The sequence below is a fragment of the Chelonoidis abingdonii genome, chromosome 4, assembly GCF_003597395.2.
Source record: "Chelonoidis abingdonii isolate Lonesome George chromosome 4, CheloAbing_2.0, whole genome shotgun sequence".
In the NCBI taxonomy this organism is placed as follows: domain Eukaryota; kingdom Metazoa; phylum Chordata; order Testudines; family Testudinidae; genus Chelonoidis; species Chelonoidis abingdonii.
In genome coordinates this window covers 16,741,263-16,757,754 of record NC_133772.1, presented here as the reverse complement: position 1 = coordinate 16,757,754, position 16,492 = coordinate 16,741,263, and the positions used below count along the sequence as shown (strand labels likewise).

The 16,492-nt window shown below is 54.1% G+C and overlaps 1 protein-coding gene across 5 annotated transcripts in view; it reads left to right on the top strand.

The window, feature by feature from the left end:
• Positions 1 to 16,492, top strand: part of ATP2B4 (ATPase plasma membrane Ca2+ transporting 4) — a 106,749-nt gene that overhangs the window by 57,879 nt on the left and 32,378 nt on the right. For all 5 annotated transcript variants that reach the window (XM_032785819.2, XM_032785815.2, XM_032785816.2 and 2 more), the window contains 7 exons: positions 5,158 to 5,355; positions 7,113 to 7,370; positions 8,101 to 8,226; positions 8,970 to 9,095; positions 12,384 to 12,419; positions 14,889 to 15,050; positions 15,758 to 15,972. In XM_032785819.2, coding sequence (XP_032641710.1) covers positions 5,158 to 5,355; positions 7,113 to 7,370; positions 8,101 to 8,226; positions 8,970 to 9,095; positions 12,384 to 12,419; positions 14,889 to 15,050; positions 15,758 to 15,972 — 1,121 coding nt within the window. The remainder of the gene's footprint in view (positions 1 to 5,157; positions 5,356 to 7,112; positions 7,371 to 8,100; positions 8,227 to 8,969; positions 9,096 to 12,383; positions 12,420 to 14,888; positions 15,051 to 15,757; positions 15,973 to 16,492) is intronic.

Here is a 16,492-nt window from a genome sequence, read left to right as displayed (position 1 = left end):
CAAAACAAGATACCTCGGTAAAAGAGCAGCTTTGCCAATATAGCTGCACCTACGCTAAGGGCTTCTGCCAGCACAGCTTTGCCAGTCGAGGCTCTCACATCTTTACACCACTGGCCATCAGATCTATGGTGGCTAGAGTCCACTGGCTCCTCAGGCCTCTAACCCATTCCCCTGGCCACCCAACACCTATTCATGACTGGCTGCCCCTAGTCCTTGCCTTCCTCCCTGACATGATACAATGGCCACAGTTGACTTGATGCACAAAATGGCAGGTGGGTTATTTTCAAACCTCTTTCCTGCTCTGTAACTCTTCTCACGCCCCTCCCATCCCCCATTAACCCTTTCTTTCCTTTATTTCCTACTTTAACCAGCAAACGTCCTGGGAATTGCAATGGCCTATAAGAGTCTATCATTTTTTTTAATCTATAATTGTTCTTGTGTCTAGAGGTCCCTTCTGAGATCAGGTCCTCATTGTGCTTGGTGCTGTATGTACAGAGTAAGATTGAAAATCAACGGCAGTTGGATGCCTAACCCTTTTAGGGACTTTTGAAAAATCAAACCCTAACAGACGTTCCTGAGGTCACATGTGGCATCTGCAATAGAGCAGGGAGTTGAGCTCTGATCTTCTAAACCCCTGGCCAGTGCCTTAATCCCAAGACTAGCCTTCCTCCTCCACATCCCAGAGTCTTGCACAATTCCAGCAATGGCACCATAATAAACTTGGAAGCTTGCAAAGTGCTGCAACCCTGGAATGTCAGAGGGGGCTGTGGAGATCTCGGATGGTTTGGCTGATTTCAGGACAGCAGATGACCCTGTCACCGGCTCATCATGGCACGGATGCTCCCACTTTCCAGTGGGCCCCCAACTCCAGTCACTCTGAGGCTCTACTTTCCTCCAGGACTGTGGTGAATTGGTCCCCTTTGGAAGGGGAAAGGGTGTGACAGTGCCTGCTGTCAGGAGGAGGATTAGTGAAATGGGATTAGAGGGTGACTGTGAAGAAAAAAATATTGAAAGTGAGGGAGAAGGAACAGGGCAGAGCAAGAGGGTGGGGATGGTTTGTGAGGAGACGGGCGGCTGATGTGTATGTGTGAGCAGCAAGTTCCCTGCCAGGGCAGGGGCTAAGCAGTTAAAGTGAGTGTGGGGGAGTCTGCACTGACTGGATTCTAGGCTGGCACAGCCTGTGGCGATCACCTGCTGTGGCCCAAAGGGGGTCTGCTTGAGGGTAGAGGGAGAGCAGATCTGCTGGCATGGCCATAACTGGGGAGACGAACCTGACCCACGGTCCATGTTTGTGCAGCAGTTGAGGGGAACAGTTAGGGGAACTTGTGGAGTGGGGACATGGGGACTCTCTGCCCCTGGCATGCAGCTGGGTCTGGGGAGGGGGCAGCAGACCTAGGCTGTGAGGTGCTCTCTCTCTCCCTGTGGCAGAAAGTCTGTGTGTTTGAGGGGTGGCGGTGGCAGGCGGCAGGCCCAGGTGGGGCAGGTGCAGGGCCAAGTTGTGGGGTGGCAGAGCACAATCTAGGGTGTGGGGGCCTAGCCTGTGAGGCTCTGGGGGGACAGCTTCAGGGCCGAGTTGTGGGGTGCATTCTGTCACTCTGGTACAGAACCAGTGTACAAATGGAACTGTGGGGCCAGGGCTGGCTCTAGCCATTTTGCTGCCCCAGGCATGGCGGCACACCGTGGGAGGTGCTCTGCCGCTCGCCTGTCCTGCGGCTCCGGTGGACCTCCCGCAGGCTTCCCTGCGGAGGGTCCACTGGTCCCGCAGCTCTGGTGGAGCATCTGCAGGCACGCCTGCGGGAGGTCCACCGGAGCTGCCTGCCACCCTCCGGGCAACCGGCAGAGCGCCCCCTGCAGCATACCGCCCCAAGCATGCGCTTGGTGTGCTGGGGCCTGGAGCCGGCCCTGTGTGGGGCTCACCCCCTCCCCCCATGGCACAGAGCTGGGTGTGCCAGTGGGGCTGCAGCTGTCCTTGTTCTCTGACTCCATGTGTCTGGCATTCCTCCCTTCCCCCACGTGCTGGGAAGTGTGCGCTCACCCTCCCCTCCCAGTCCCTGGGCCATGACACCACATGAGTCAAACCACCCCATTATTTTCCGTCTCCTCCAGAGACTTTGGGTGGGGCTCGTTCCCAGGCAGGCTTGTAGGGACACCCGGGCTGACCGGCTTTCCTCTCCCTGGATCCTGCCGCCATGCACCTCAGTCTCCCTTCAGACTGCGTGGTGCCAGCCAGCCTGTGATGGGAGGGGGGCCTTGTCTACCCTCTGCTCTCCACCCCCCTGCCTCTGCCAGGGCTGCTCCCTCCCTGGCCCCCCTCCCCCCCCGATCTCCTGCGGGTGGCTACAGCTGAGTAGAAGGGGAGGATTTTGTTCTCCTCTCCCCAGTGGAAGCACCTGGGGCTCAGCCGGCTCAAGGAGGGGAAAACCCCCTCAAGTGACAGGGAAGTTAGTCTCCAGCTAGAGGATCTGGCAAGGTTTCCAGGCTGCCCCAGCCCCGGCCCACGTGTGGAGGGGAGAGACAGTCCAAGTGGCTACAGTTCAGAGCACAGCTTCGAGTCTGACCTCCCCTGCCTGGTGCATCTCGGGAGTTGGCAGGAACCTAGCTGGGGCACCCTTAAGGTGGAAAATGCAGGGCTCTGAGCTTTTTAAGGTGGAGCTGTTGAGGCAGGGGTTATTGGCAGATTTCATTTAAGTCCACCCCAACGTGCTGGTTAAAGGGGCTGGGTTGACAGCCCCCAGGAGACAACTCTTGTGTGTCGCAACAAGGCAAAGATGGCTTTGTGGTGAAGGCACCGGACTGGGCTTGAGGACTGGGCTCAAATCCTAGTTATGCCCCAGACTTTTCCGTGCGACCTTGGGCAAGTCATATCCCCTCTCTGGGCCTCAGTTTCACATCTGTAAAAGAGCGGGGGGAGGGGTTAATGCCCCCTTTCCCAGATATGGACCTGGGGCCCAGAGCGGGATGTGACTTGCCTCACTGCTTAGCTGAGGGCACACCCATTAATGGCTGGAGGGGAGGGGACCATGTGCTGCAGTGACAGGGGCCACGTGAGCACCTTGATTTATAAGCAGTGATGCGTGGCCAGCAGGGCCTTGACCATGGGGTTTGGGGGCAGCCCCAGGCATCTGGCTGTCTCTTGTTAACCCTTCTTCCTCACCCCCTTACTGCCAAAAAAATCCCCATGGCAAAGGGAGCGAGAGGGAGAGATTTCATTGTGATGGACTTGTGCCAGTATTAGGCTCATGGAAGCAGCAGTTGGACTCTGGAGATCTCTCCCCAAGCCCATGTTTTCCCTACAGCATCAGCCCAGCAACATCCCCCTGCCTATGGGGCTGAATCTACAGATCCAGCCCTGGCATGAATGAAGCACCAATTACTCTCCCTATCTGTGTGGCTCTCTGCGCTAACTCTCCTCCTTTTGATTTCCCTCCCATGTCACAGCCCTTTTCTAGAGTTCTGGAGGAGGGGACTGCAGGTGGAAGGGATGGGGAGGGCCCCCCACTTGATCTGGCCCAGGGCTCCACAAACCCTAATCTGCCTCTGTCAGCTTCCCGCTGGAAAGATCTTAGAGCTGGAAAAGCCCTAGGATGTCCTGGAAGAACTGGGTGTAGTTGATTTTGCGAGGCTGGGGAAATGGGGAATGATGCCTTGGATTCTCTACCACCTTGCCTAGGAGCTGGATGTAGCACAGATCTGGTTGTCTGAGGCTTTGTGGGTGGTACCTGCTGCCCACATGCTAGGCAGAAGACTGATTCCTCCTGAAGGCCTGGGGCTGCAGAGAGCTTTGGCAGCCGCTGCCTCTCCTGTGAGCTGGAGAGAGATACTGAAGCAAGCAGCTCTGATTCCACACCCGTTATAATGCCAGATTCACAGCTAATTTGATGCAACGTGTAAACAAGCCAGTGAGCACCAGCTGGCATTCATTGGCACGTGAAGGGTTTGCTAGCTGCAGGCTGTGTCGGAAAGGTGGCGAGAATCGCTACCTTTGGTTTGTTGATCAGAGTTAGTGTGTTCCTTGTTCCCTTTGGCTCTCACCCCTCTTTGTATGATACCTGGGCCCAGCTGAATGTCTCTGAGGGTACGTCTTCACTTGAAAGACGCACCCATGCTACTGAGTCTGAGCCCAGGTTCGGTGATAGCCATGTAGACATTGGGGCTCAGGCTGGAGCCTGGGCTCTGAAACTCTGCGCCTCGCTGGGTTACAGAGCCCAGGCTCCAGCCTGATCCTGAACGTCTACACTGATGTCTTTAGCCCTGCAGCCCAGTCCCCGTGACCCTGTCAACTGCTCCAAGCTCTGACACTCAGCACTATGGGTGTTTCTCCACAATGTAGATGTACTTGTAGGGACATCCCAGCTTATGTGGTGTCACACCTGCGACTCGCCCAGTTTGCCTCATTTTCTCCTGTCCCTTTGCTGACCAGTCACACACCTTCCCTAGCAGGCTGATCTGGGTTGGTGAGGGAACCCCAACCGGGAACCAGAGTAAAGCCACCCACTGGTCTAATGACCCACTCCATCCACTGGTCTAATGACCCACTCCACCCACTGATGGGCCCCTGGCCCAGTGTCGGGGGTAATTGAGAGCATAGCAGGGGCTCCCAGGTGTCCATCTTGCTGCATCATTCAAGGGAAATCAACCACCTGGCCCCAGCTGAGCTCACTTTTCTCCAAAGGCAGCTCTGGCACTTGTAACTTGAAAGCAAATCAGTGCTGTTTGGTATGGGTGGAGGAAGCTTGCCAGCTTCTGCGCTGGAGCCTGATCTCTCTAGGGCCTGAGTGCCCTTTGCTGTAGAGGCCCAGCCAGAAAAGCACATGCATGAGAGTAAACGAGAATAAGAAGCAGTACGGTCTAGTGGATGGGATATTAGGAGACCCGAGTGACTTTGGGCAAGACACTTCCCTGCTCAGTGCCTCGGTTTCCCCTCCCACCATCTGTCTGTTTTATCTGTGTAGGTTGTGAGCTCTCTGGGACAGGGTCTGTCTGTACAGTGCCTGACACAATGGGGCATCTTGGCTTTGCTGTGGTCTAAATAATACTGAAGGGAGTGCTGGAGAAGAAAGGTACCCAGGGATATCTGAGGATGATGTGTCAGCTGCAGGGATGGGGTGGCAGGGTAACTTTCCTCTCCTCACCTCTCCTTCTTGCCTTCCTCTCCAGGCTTATCTGGGAACCCAGCAGATCTGGAGAAGCGGAGGCAGGTCTTTGGCCAGAACTTCATCCCGCCCAAAAAGGCCAAGACCTTCCTGCAGTTAGTCTGGGAGGCGCTTCAAGACGTCACGCTGATCATCTTGGAAATTGCAGCCATAATCTCCCTGGGCCTGTCGTTCTATCACCCCCCAGGCGGTGGCAGCGAATGTGAGTGCCCCACGGCTTTGGGGGGCGAGGGGGTAGGAGCAATGTCTCCTGGAACGTTCGCTCAGAACTGGCATGGAAGGGGTTGGTCATGCGAGGAGCAGCACCATCATATCTCCCAGGTTGTATCGTGTGTTCTGGAAAAGGCTCTCTGGTCGCTGCTTTAGACCTCCTCTTTAGGATCAATCCTCAGGTGGTGTGACCCTGAAGTTCCACCAGCTTCATGGCACTATCTGCATTTGCACCGGCTGGGGATTTTGCCCAATGCCTTCAATGGGGGGAAGGGGAGAGAAATTCTGCTCTTGGCCAGAGATAGCAAAATAATCCCAATTAGAGACCCCAAGAGAAAAACAGCTCCCTGACCAGGGGCGACAGGCTGAAGAGAGGGGATGGAGAGCAGAGAGGCGGTTTGAGTGACATGCTGATCAGGGCTTGGGCTGCCCCCCCCCTCCCCCCCGTTGCGTGAGTAGCTAGATAAATGGAGGCAGGCCTTCACTGGTGTGACAGCAGGATGCAGGGTCCAGCTGGTCAAAATCCTGCCTTTTCTATGGCCCCCTCTGACACCCATCCAGCTCAGTGGGAGTCATTCCATTGCCTCAGGTAAGAGTTGGAGCAGGCCCCTTGCAGCCAATACTTGATGCTTCAGAGGAAAGTGAGTCCCCAACCTGTGATCCCGGCTGTGCAGCACTGTATGCCTAGAACAAGGGAGGAAGGTTCTCAGGACCTGTCATGTATCCATACTGGTGTGCTTATAGATGTGTGTGAAAGCTCTGTCTGCCACCAAGAGATCAAGCACCCACCTATGTGTTTATTAGTAGGCTTAGAAATATCTGCGTAGTGGTCTGTAAATCTTAACCATACCAGATCCCTGTGCACATGCATAAACCATAGCTAAGATAAAAGCACCCCCATCCCCTGAACCTCCTGATCCTAGTACATGATCATTTATGTTTTGTGTTTGCATTGGTGATCATCCTGCTGTGTGCTCAGCCCCTGGGATACCTACCATGAAGCAGGCTATACGGATTGATCATAGCTGTCATGAGAGAGAGACACATTTCCCACAGGCTGATCTCATGCCAGAATGTATAATATAGCACCTGTGATCCAGAGATCTGAGTCCTTTGCCAGAGGCATAATCAAGACTTTGAAATGTCCCTGTCAGGTGGGCTGAGAGGTGTGGTCTGGCCATGTGACTTAATTCCAGCTCTGATGCGGTGCCCCTTTGTGGTTTTGGAGGTGGATGGGCAAGGCACTTCACCTCTCTGAGCCCCTATAAATTGGGGCCTTAATCTGTGAGGATTAATTGGTTACAGATTGCAAAGTTCTCTGCAAGGGCCCAGTGATGGGGCTTACTTAGTTTTTATTGGCTACTGTTTTGTTTCTTAGATGGTGGCTGCTTGAAGTATCAAATTGGGATAACAATTGAGGAAAGCGAGACACAGAGATGATTCATTCTGAAAGTCACACCTAGAGAGGGCATGTGAGAACCGTGAAAAGAACCCTGGTGTCCTAATTCCCAGGCTCCTGCTCTGTTACCCTGGTCTCTGCCAAAATATGCAGAAATGGCTGGATGGGCAGTGTGCCCATGGGGGAAGAGGGAGACCAGAAGGAGTGACTTGTGGGAGAAAGGGACAGGGGACATCTGTGTGTATGTGGGCCTTTCAGGCCCTTTGCTGTGCAACATGCTGACAGATACACCAAAATCTCTTTTATGTGACTGAATTTTCCTCTTCTCTGTGCTTCCTGCCGCCCGGCAGTGTGTGGCCAAGCAGTGGCGGGCGCGGAGGACGAGGGGGAAGCGCAGGCTGGCTGGATCGAGGGGGCAGCCATTCTCTTCTCGGTGATCATTGTGGTGCTGGTGACGGCCTTCAACGACTGGAGCAAGGAGAAGCAGTTCCGGGGCCTCCAGAGCCGGATTGAACAGGAGCAGAAGTTCACCGTCATCCGCAAGGGGCAGGTGATCCAGATCCCTGTGGCTGAGATTGTCGTGGGGGATATTGCGCAGATCAAATACGGTGAGTGGTGGGAGGGGAGCCAGCCCACAGAGAGTCAACCTGGTCAGTTCAGGCACTCCTACCCTCTTCTGTGCCTGTCTCGCACCTTGCCCCTTCTGTTCTTGAGTTGGCTCAGTCATGGAGCTGCCTGCAGTAGAAACTCAGCCGCTGGCTTCTTTGCTGGACGTCGGCCTGTTCCCCACTTTCTCCCAGCATGCCTCAGGCCTGACCTTAAAGGGGCTGGTGTCCGTGGAGGATAATGTCGCTAGCTCCACTCTCCCTCCCAGCTTTCACCCTGGGTTCCTCATGCGCAGAGGCAGCAGTTGGTGCTAAGCTGAGCTCTGTGAAGTGCCTCATGCTGTAGCCACTTCCCCAGCAGGGACTCTCACCGAATTGCTTTTGCTCAGGGTCATGCTTTAATTGCACTGAAGAAAAATGTTTCTCCTGTCAGCCATCTTCTCCCCCTGCATCCCTTTGCTGTCCATCACCCACCACTGGGAGTTTGTCTCCACAGCTACGCTGCAAGGAGTGATTTGGACAGGCAGCATGGTGCTTCCTTGTGTGGTTTTGGTTTGTTTGTTTTCCCCCTCACTGTTCTGCCACAGCTTAGCCATGCCTTGAGATTCTGGGTAATCTCCCTGGCATCAGGAATTCTTTAGGCCTTGCCTCCCCAGCCGCAGACTGAGAAAAGGGCAGGATGAGCTTTGTGTTGGGAACAGACTGGCCTGTAACGTGTTCCCTCCTCTCTCAGGTGATCTGCTGCCCGCGGATGGGATCCTGATCCAAGGCAATGATCTGAAGATCGATGAGAGCTCTCTGACTGGGGAATCGGACCATGTCAAGAAATCGGTGGATAAAGACCTCATGCTGCTTTCCGGTGAGGCCACCGGATGTGACCTGTGACCCAAGCCGTCTGCACTAGGGCTGGACGCCCCAGCTAACTGCCCAGCCTCTGGCTGCTTTGGGGTTTGGCAGGATTCATGTTCAGACGACCCAGTGCTGGTACCCTCCCAATGCCGGCACATGTTAGACCAGATTCTGCATGCCCATCCCTGGAGCATGGGCAGCAGGAGATGGCTAGATCTCTTCTGCCCATTTGTGGTCCTCGCACAGCATAGAGTGGCCCCTCCGCTACTGAACAGACCAAGAATGGTCTTTGTGGATGACCAGCCTTGGAGGGCAAATCCCCTTCCAGAGCAGGGGCGGCATGGGCATGGGCAGCAGCTTCCATTGCCCATTGCTCCCTGCCAGCGTGCTTCAGCCCTGTCCTGGAGGGGTTTCTGTAGTGGGGAGGCATGCAGCTACTATGTGCGTTGGGGCCAGTATAAGAATCTAGGTAGACTGACCTTTGTGATGGCAATGTCTGTCCCATGGGAACCTGGAATGAGATTCACTTAACTTAAAACAAGGCTCTGAGCAGCTGTCATTCGAGCTATAACTTTGGGTCTCGGTTGACCTGGGCCAGATTTGAACTGGTGACCCAGAAGCAACAGGCTCTGTACCCCATCCCCCCAAGTCAGACAGTTTCTCGTGTTAAAATAGTCAGGAAGTTGACTGTAAACATGTCCTCTCCCTGGCTCATGTTTTCTCTTCCCCTCGGTGCTTCATTCCCCTGGCCAGGTACCCATGTGATGGAGGGCTCTGGACGGATGTTAGTCACAGCTGTGGGCATCAACTCGCAGACTGGAATCATCTTCACTCTGCTGGGCGCAGGAGAAGGGGAGGAGGAGAAGAAGGTGAAGAAAGGTAAGGAGATCACTGAGAGCTCTTTCCTTCTGGGATGCAGTGAGCTGTGTCCATGGCTGGCAGCTGAGGGGGAACACGCAGGCCCATTTAGCATGAGTGACTGAGCTGGGCCTGTCAAGTCTTAGGAGATGAAACTGGGGGAATCCCACTGCTACCACCATCAGGTCATGATGCAGCAATTGCAGAAAGCATGCAGCATGAGAAGGCCCCTTCCATGCTTGGGCACCTCAGGGCACTGCCTGGGCTCCCCTTCCAGTGCCTTCTTTATGACACACTGTCCACTCCTCTGTCTCCATCCAGCCACAGCTCAGGAGCTTGTGAGGGCAGAAAGGGCGTGGCTCTGGAGTTGCTATCAGAGCTGGCTTTGGCAAGGAGGCTGTTGATGGGGGTTACTATTGCTCCAGCCTCATGGTGGGAGGTGACTGATAGCTGAAATGATCCATGTCCTTCAGACAGTCCTGCACCCGAGGGCTTCACCAGCAGCAGCTTTCTTTCTGTCTCCATTTGTTTTCTCTCTCTTTTTAATCCAAAGACATACTCGCAGTCCCAAGGGTTGACCTGGCAGTGTCGGTGTGGGGAAGGATGGCTAGGAGGACTTGCTTTGCTCTGCTGTCTGAGATCCTCAGATGGTAGGAGTTTGTGCAGGGAAAGGGTCACTCCTGGCTCCCTAATTTCAGTGGGTGGGGAAGTGCTCCTTTGGACCTCCCCAACATCGCATCAGGCTATTGCGAACCTTGAACCCATTCCCATCCCAGCCACCCATTTTCCCCAGGAAAGAGCTGTGGGGGCTTTGCAGTTAGAGGGTTCAGCCCTTTGCTCTGTCCACTCGCTGGCTCCAGGTCGCTCATAAGCCCCTTGCAGTGGTGTGAGCTACAGTGCTAGGCTGATCCCAGTGCTGTTGTCTGAACCCCTGGTGTTCTGAAGGCCAACTGCCCTCTGTGGAGGGGAGGGAGGATGTGGCGTGAGCCCACAGGGTGAGGTGGGCACATCTTGTCAGGCTGCGTCGCTCACCTACACAGAACCGACTGTGCCAGAATCCAAACACTGCCTTGCCACCATTGCGATGTCTTGCTGCTTATTCCACCCACTCCACCCCAATCCATACCGATCACAGATGGCTCAGAACTGTGCCGCCTCCTTTCTGGGGCTCCGAGATGATCCAACCACTCCCCGCTCACTTTGGGGTTTACAAGGTGCTCGAAAGAGCCTGGAGCTTGTTTGCGGGGGGTGGGGGGGCTTGCGATGCAGCGTCGTGGCTTGATGGCCTTCGCAGCAGCATGTCTCCATGCAGGTAATTTAGCAGCCCTGCCAGCTTGTTGGACCAAGACTTGGCTTTGGGCACATAGGCAAAGCATCATTGTGCTTTGGGGGAGCCCCATTTTAGGAGCTGGGGTCTATGGGGAGAGTGGCAGGGCTCCCACATAGACAGTCTAAAACTCCTCCCACTCCCCGCCTTCTAATTATTTATTTTGTATTGTTTGTCCTGCCTCAGGACAAGTGACTCTGCTGGCCAATGGCTAGAGGAGGCTGGGTACAAAATGGGGCTGGAGGGTTGAGCTGGAAGAGAAGCCTGTGGGTGCATCGTGCCCTTGTACTTTCGTTGCCTAGCAGGTTGCGATGTCGCTCAAGCCCCTGGGCTTTGCCATCAAACAGAAACCAGACAGGGAGTCAGATCCTCAGCTGGTGTAAATCAGTTTAGGTCTGTGGGAGTCCATGGATCAACATCAATGTACACTAGCTAAGGATTCCAGCTTCTGAAAGTGTGTCTGGTGTTCCCGTGCTTCCTGGTAGAGGCCCGGGTCTAAGTGGCAGAAGGTACGTGGCTTACCAAAGCAGCCCAATGCTCCCTCTCTCGCGGCTTGCAGAACAGGCGTTTGTGCTCTTGATCCGCTTTGGCAAACCATCTGGGTATTAGTAAAAGAGATCGGATGATGAGCTCTCCACCGTCTCCCTTAGAGAAGGGCTGCTAATGGACAGTGCTTGTCAGAAGGATTAAAGAGGAGAAGACAGAGTGAGTGGAGAGGCAGCCGTTCATCTCCCCTCCCGCTAGCCAGACAATCCTGTATCTCCCATCTCCAGAGAATCGCTCCTCTTGCTCAGGGAGTAGTCTTCTGTCTCGCTTTTAAAGCTGTTCCCTCTGTCTCAGGAAGTGGGACCCAACTTCTTATTTATTCTGCTTCCTGAAAGTCGCTTGGCATTTCCCCTGTCCCCGGGCTGTAGCGTTTGCTGACTGTGCTTGGCATCCGGTGCTGTCCCCAGATGTTTAAAGCAGGGGATGGGTGGGCTGAGAGTGTTGTCTCTTGGGGACCATTTCTCTCCACGTCACTGGGCGGGGGGTTGTTTGGATAAATAGTCCAAATTTAAACCCACCAGGCAAAGCCCCTCCGTCCTGCAATGCGGATTCGTTCCCAACAGCTCTTGGCTTCTTGTTACTGTTTGTATCGCAGTAGCACCCAGGGACCGTAGTCCTAGTCAGGGCCCGTTGTGCTTGGAGTTGTGCATTCACAAAACAGAGACAGTTCCTGCCCCAAAGAGCTTCCAAACTAAGTCTGACTGTTTCATTGTTACTTGTGTTGTGGCAATCCGGATGGGTCGTCCGAGCTGGAACAGTTTTTAGACGAACGGGAATTACGGGCTTGATGCAGAAATCAGCATGTGGATCTCTGGCCTGTGCTCTGCAGGTCTGATGATCACAATGGTCCCTTTTGAGCTGGTCTTAAGTTCTGTCTAGCAACACCTGCGGGCCCCAGCTGAGATCAGGTTCCCTTTGTGTTAGGTGCTGTACAAACACACAGACAGCCCCACTCATGACAAGCTCATACACTAATGAGATGAGACCACAGATGGAAGAAATGAAGTAGTATTTTCTCCATTTCAGACTGGAAATTGAGCACAGGGAGATGGAACTGACTTGCCCAAGATCACACAGAGTCTGTGGCAGAGCAGGGAGCTGAGCCCAGAGCTCCTGAGTCCTACCCCAGTGCCTCACCCAGGAGACCAGCCTTCCTCTGGCAGAGACTTCCCCTGCACTATGGCTAAATGCTCCTTCCGGCATCAGGGAGAGGAGGTCTCGGACCTGGCAGGAGAAATCCCCATTGGCTTTTATGGGTGGGTGGCACTTTTGATCTCCTGAGTCATGGCCAGTTATGTGGAGCTCAGCAGCTGTGTGGGATTCCCGCTGTGTGAGTACCAGTGTAGAGAGCACCCAGGGTGTGTCCTGCCAGCAGGGACATTGATGTCAAGAACCGTGTGCTCAGCACTCCACCCTTTTTCTCTTTGTCTGAACAGGTAAAAAAGCAGGAGCCCCTGAAAATCGCAACAAAGGTAACCAGCCTCTCCATCCTTTGAACCAGCACCACACTAACTACCAAGCATTCCTCCTTCCTTCTTCCCATGAGTCTGTGCTCTTCGCCGCTGCAGCGGGAATCTCGCCTTGTTGTCCCAGAAGAGGGTGTAACAGTCGCCACAGTGCTAACCTCCACACTTCGTTTACCCTGATCCCCAAGCATCCCATCTAACGAGAGGCCAGCCTCAAACCCCAGGTCTGTGCTGCTGGAGTTGCAGCGCCCTCTGCTGTCATCTTAGGGTTCTGATGAAAGAAAGGGTTTGGGGTTTTTTCCCCACCATTGGTGCTGTGATGGGGGAATGATGGTTCTTTCTGTGCCCCATGTGGCGGCCTGGCCTCTTCTGGGAGGAAGACAAACAGCAGCATACTGAAATCTGTGGGAGAGTGGAAGGGGGAAGCCCCATTATTCAGGGAGGCTTAACATCAGCCTAGACATAGACCGTTTGGGACCAAATCTGCCCTGGATGGTTCTGCCCTGTCTCTGATCTGGGATGTCAGTTTCCACTGCCACCTTGTACCAGCAGGAAATTAACCGCGTGAGATTGTTCCACAGCACAGCAGCTAGTGGTTCCTCCCTCCATTGTTCCGGGATGAATGGGGACGTGGAAGCTAGTGAGGAGAGTGCTCCGTGGCAAATAGGTGGTGGGGATGGGGTTTCAGTCTGAGCATGAAGTGCTGCTCCCCTCCCCCAAGTTTGGACCTGGATCAGTGGTGGGTTTGGCCTGTGAAACTGTTACACCCTGTTCTTCTCATGGCCTTTTTGAATCAAAGTGAGCGTCTACTTCTCCAGTATGTTTCTCACAGTGTTCTTTCCAGGCTGTGTAGAGGAAGCCCATTTCTGCACCTGTCTGTTTCTCCACCTCTCTCTCTCTCTCTCCTCTCAGCAATTTACGTTTCCTTCCTTCCAATCTGACATGTTGGGTTGTTTTGGGTTTGTGGGCGTTCTGGTTTTTTGTTTCTGTTATTCCCTCCTCTCCCCATTTCTGTTCTGTCTGAAAGTCCTAACCATGGAGGTCACAATTTTGGAGCAACCGTGAGTTCTTCTGAATCCATAACACTTTGGTGGTGGAGGCTAGAAAGGGGAATCTGCTCTGAAACAGCCAGAGTTGGGTCCGTATGTGAACCACGGCTTGTCTGAGTTGTTGTTTGGCTTTTTTTAAACCCAAGAACAAGAACTGAGATGAAGCAAATAACTTCCATTATTTTTGTGGGATTTTCTACTCGTCTTCATCCTCCCTCCCCAGCCCACACACAACTTCCTGTTTCGTTGGTGCTCTTTGGGTTCAAATACTGAACAAGTGTAGGCCAGCGGAGCTCTAGAGACCTGGGGAGAAGCTATATCCGGCTGCACCATCTGAGGATTTGGCCTTTTTATGTCTTAAGGATCCTAAAGAAATTTTTGGGCTGGATCACAGAGGGCTGAGGGTAAAGGAGCCGGTTCACTCCTCCGCATTAATGCGTCAGTCTCCACCCCCAATCCTCAAACTTATCTCCCCTCCATTCCACCCCCTCGAATGCTGTCTGCGTAGAGTGACTCCCGCTGAGCTTCCATGGAGACATTAAAGAGATCATCTTTGGCATGTGTATAGAACAGGGGAGCTGAGGAAGGGAAATAGCTTGTGGAACTCATTGCCACAATCTCCTGGAGGTCAAGTGCTTAGCAGGATTCCAGAAAGTACAGAACATGCATATGGATGTTAATTATCTGGAGTTATACAATTTAGGATTAAAGATGACCAAGTGTTTTTGGAAGGGATCTAAACTGTCATGCTTCAGGGCATCAAGCAGCCTCCACTGGGTGTTAGGAGGAAACTTTAATGTATTCCATAATGCCCTACTGTAGGGGTTCCTGTACCTTCCTCCGAAGTAGTTTGTTCTGCTGGCCACTGTAGCTGAGCTGGCCACTGTAATCCGATCCAGCCTGGCCATTCTGATGCTCCTGTATTCAAAGGGCTTTACAAACACTTAGCAAATTAAGTCTCCTAATGCAACCCTGTAAGGTAAGTATTGTCAACTGTATTTCACAGATGGGTAAACTGAGTCACGAGGCAGTGAAGGGACTCTTGCCCAAGCCCACCCAGTCAGGGTCACTGGCAAAGCTGGGAATAGAACCCAGGAGTCTCATACCCTACTAAGGCTGTCCTTCCTCTCCCGGTGTAGTCAAGTAGAGATGTTTTTTCCTTACCTGGAAAGTGGGGTTGGGAGGGCAAGTGAGCAGATCCCATGAGCTGTTCCAGGCACCTGCCCTATGGGGCGGTGGGGCAGGCTCCCTGGGACTGTGTAGGCTTTAACCTTAGTGTTTGCCTGTGGGGCCAGGAGAGTCTTTTTTGCTCTAGGTTTCTTTCTCTCTCTCTTTCCCTCCTCCATCTCTGTCAATGGCGTCAAAAGCTTTCCCCCACTGCGCCTCCCACTCACCCACTATGTCTCTTTTGCCTCCTGGGGTGTAGCTAAAACTCAGGATGGCGTGGCCCTGGAGATCCAGCCCCTGAAGAGCCAAGAAGGGGTGGAGAATGAGGATAAGGAGAAGAAGAAGGTGAAGGTCCCGAAGAAGGAGAAATCGGTGCTGCAAGGGAAGCTCACTCGTCTGGCGGTGCAGATTGGGAAGGCAGGTGAGCATGGATGAGGTGGATCTCAGCTCTCGGACAGCTCCACACTGGGCTTCTTCCCAGTGATGTAGCAGTGGCAGGATGTTCCACTAGATGTATTGGCTGTAACCGTGAGGGACAGACAACGCTGGCTAGAGACTGGCACGGTGTGAGATGGTCCCTCAGCTGGCTCTGCTGCTGCCCCCTCATCCTAACCTGCAGCACGTCCTGCTATTCCAGCCTTGGATCTCCACACTCGGCTTTGCTGATGCCCCTTCATCCCAACAGTACTCCCTGCTATTGCTGGCTTGGGGTCTCCCCAAGCCTATCTCTGCTCATGCCCCTCAGTCCTGAACTCCAGCTCTTCCCTGCCATAGTCTAATCCGAGGTCTCCACGTAGCTCTGCTAATGCACCTCCGTTTTCACCTGCAGCCCCTTGGCTAGTCCAGCCCTGGGAGTCCATGAGATCAGAGACCCTCCTGTGAACACACTGAAATGCCGGGGCAGGTTTAGGTGTGGATGGACACACAGGCAAAGAGCCCCCGGAGCTCATTCTGCACAGGTCGCTTCAGCAGGTTCAAGGCCCAGGGAAGCAGAGCTCCAAGAAACTCCTGTCAGAGCGGCTTTCCCATCTCGATCCCCAGCCTAAGAGTGTGTGTGCAGGTGCCTATTGCGGGGGTCGGGGGCATAGCTACAGGTCCTGCTGGCCTCTCACCTGTCTCCTCCTCTAGGACTGATCATGTCGGCCATCACGGTCATCATCCTGGTGCTGTATTTTGTTATCGACACCTTTGCGGTGCAGCGCAGGCCCTGGCTGGCAGAGTGCACCCCCATCTACATCCAGTACTTCGTCAAGTTCTTCATCATTGGCGTCACTGTGCTGGTGGTGGCCGTGCCTGAGGGCCTGCCCCTGGCTGTTACCATCTCCCTGGCCTACTCAGTCAAGGTGAGGCCCCAGCCTGGGTGGGGAATGGTCGGGTGACTGTTCACCATGAGGACATGGATTGTTCCTCTCTCCAGAAGGCTGGGGTAGGGGGATTGTTTGTGGAGGACAGAAGTGGGTGCCCATCTTCACCAAGGCATACAGAGGGAGCGCTACGGTCACTATGGCTAGAACGGCTTGGTGGGGCAGAGTGCAGCTGGGGGTGGCTCTCCTCCCCACAGGAAGGCCGGGAGCAGAGGAAGCAGAGGCCTGTTTTTTCCCATCTGTTGTGCAGTGGGGCCAGCGCTGAGCCGTGTTAGCTGCCGGGTGGGGAAAAGGACTCTCAATCACTCCGCTGCTATTCCCCTGCCCAGTGTCCTGTTCTCCCAAACAAACCCTCTCTTCCCCTCATTCTAAGTAAGCTAGGAGCCTGGCCCGGCACTACTGGAGATGCACGTGGCAGTAGTGCTTCCTGCCAAGCCAGTGGAGAGCCCCAGAGTGGAGCTAGGAGGGCGCGGGGGTGTTGTGCTGTCCCTACAGAGAT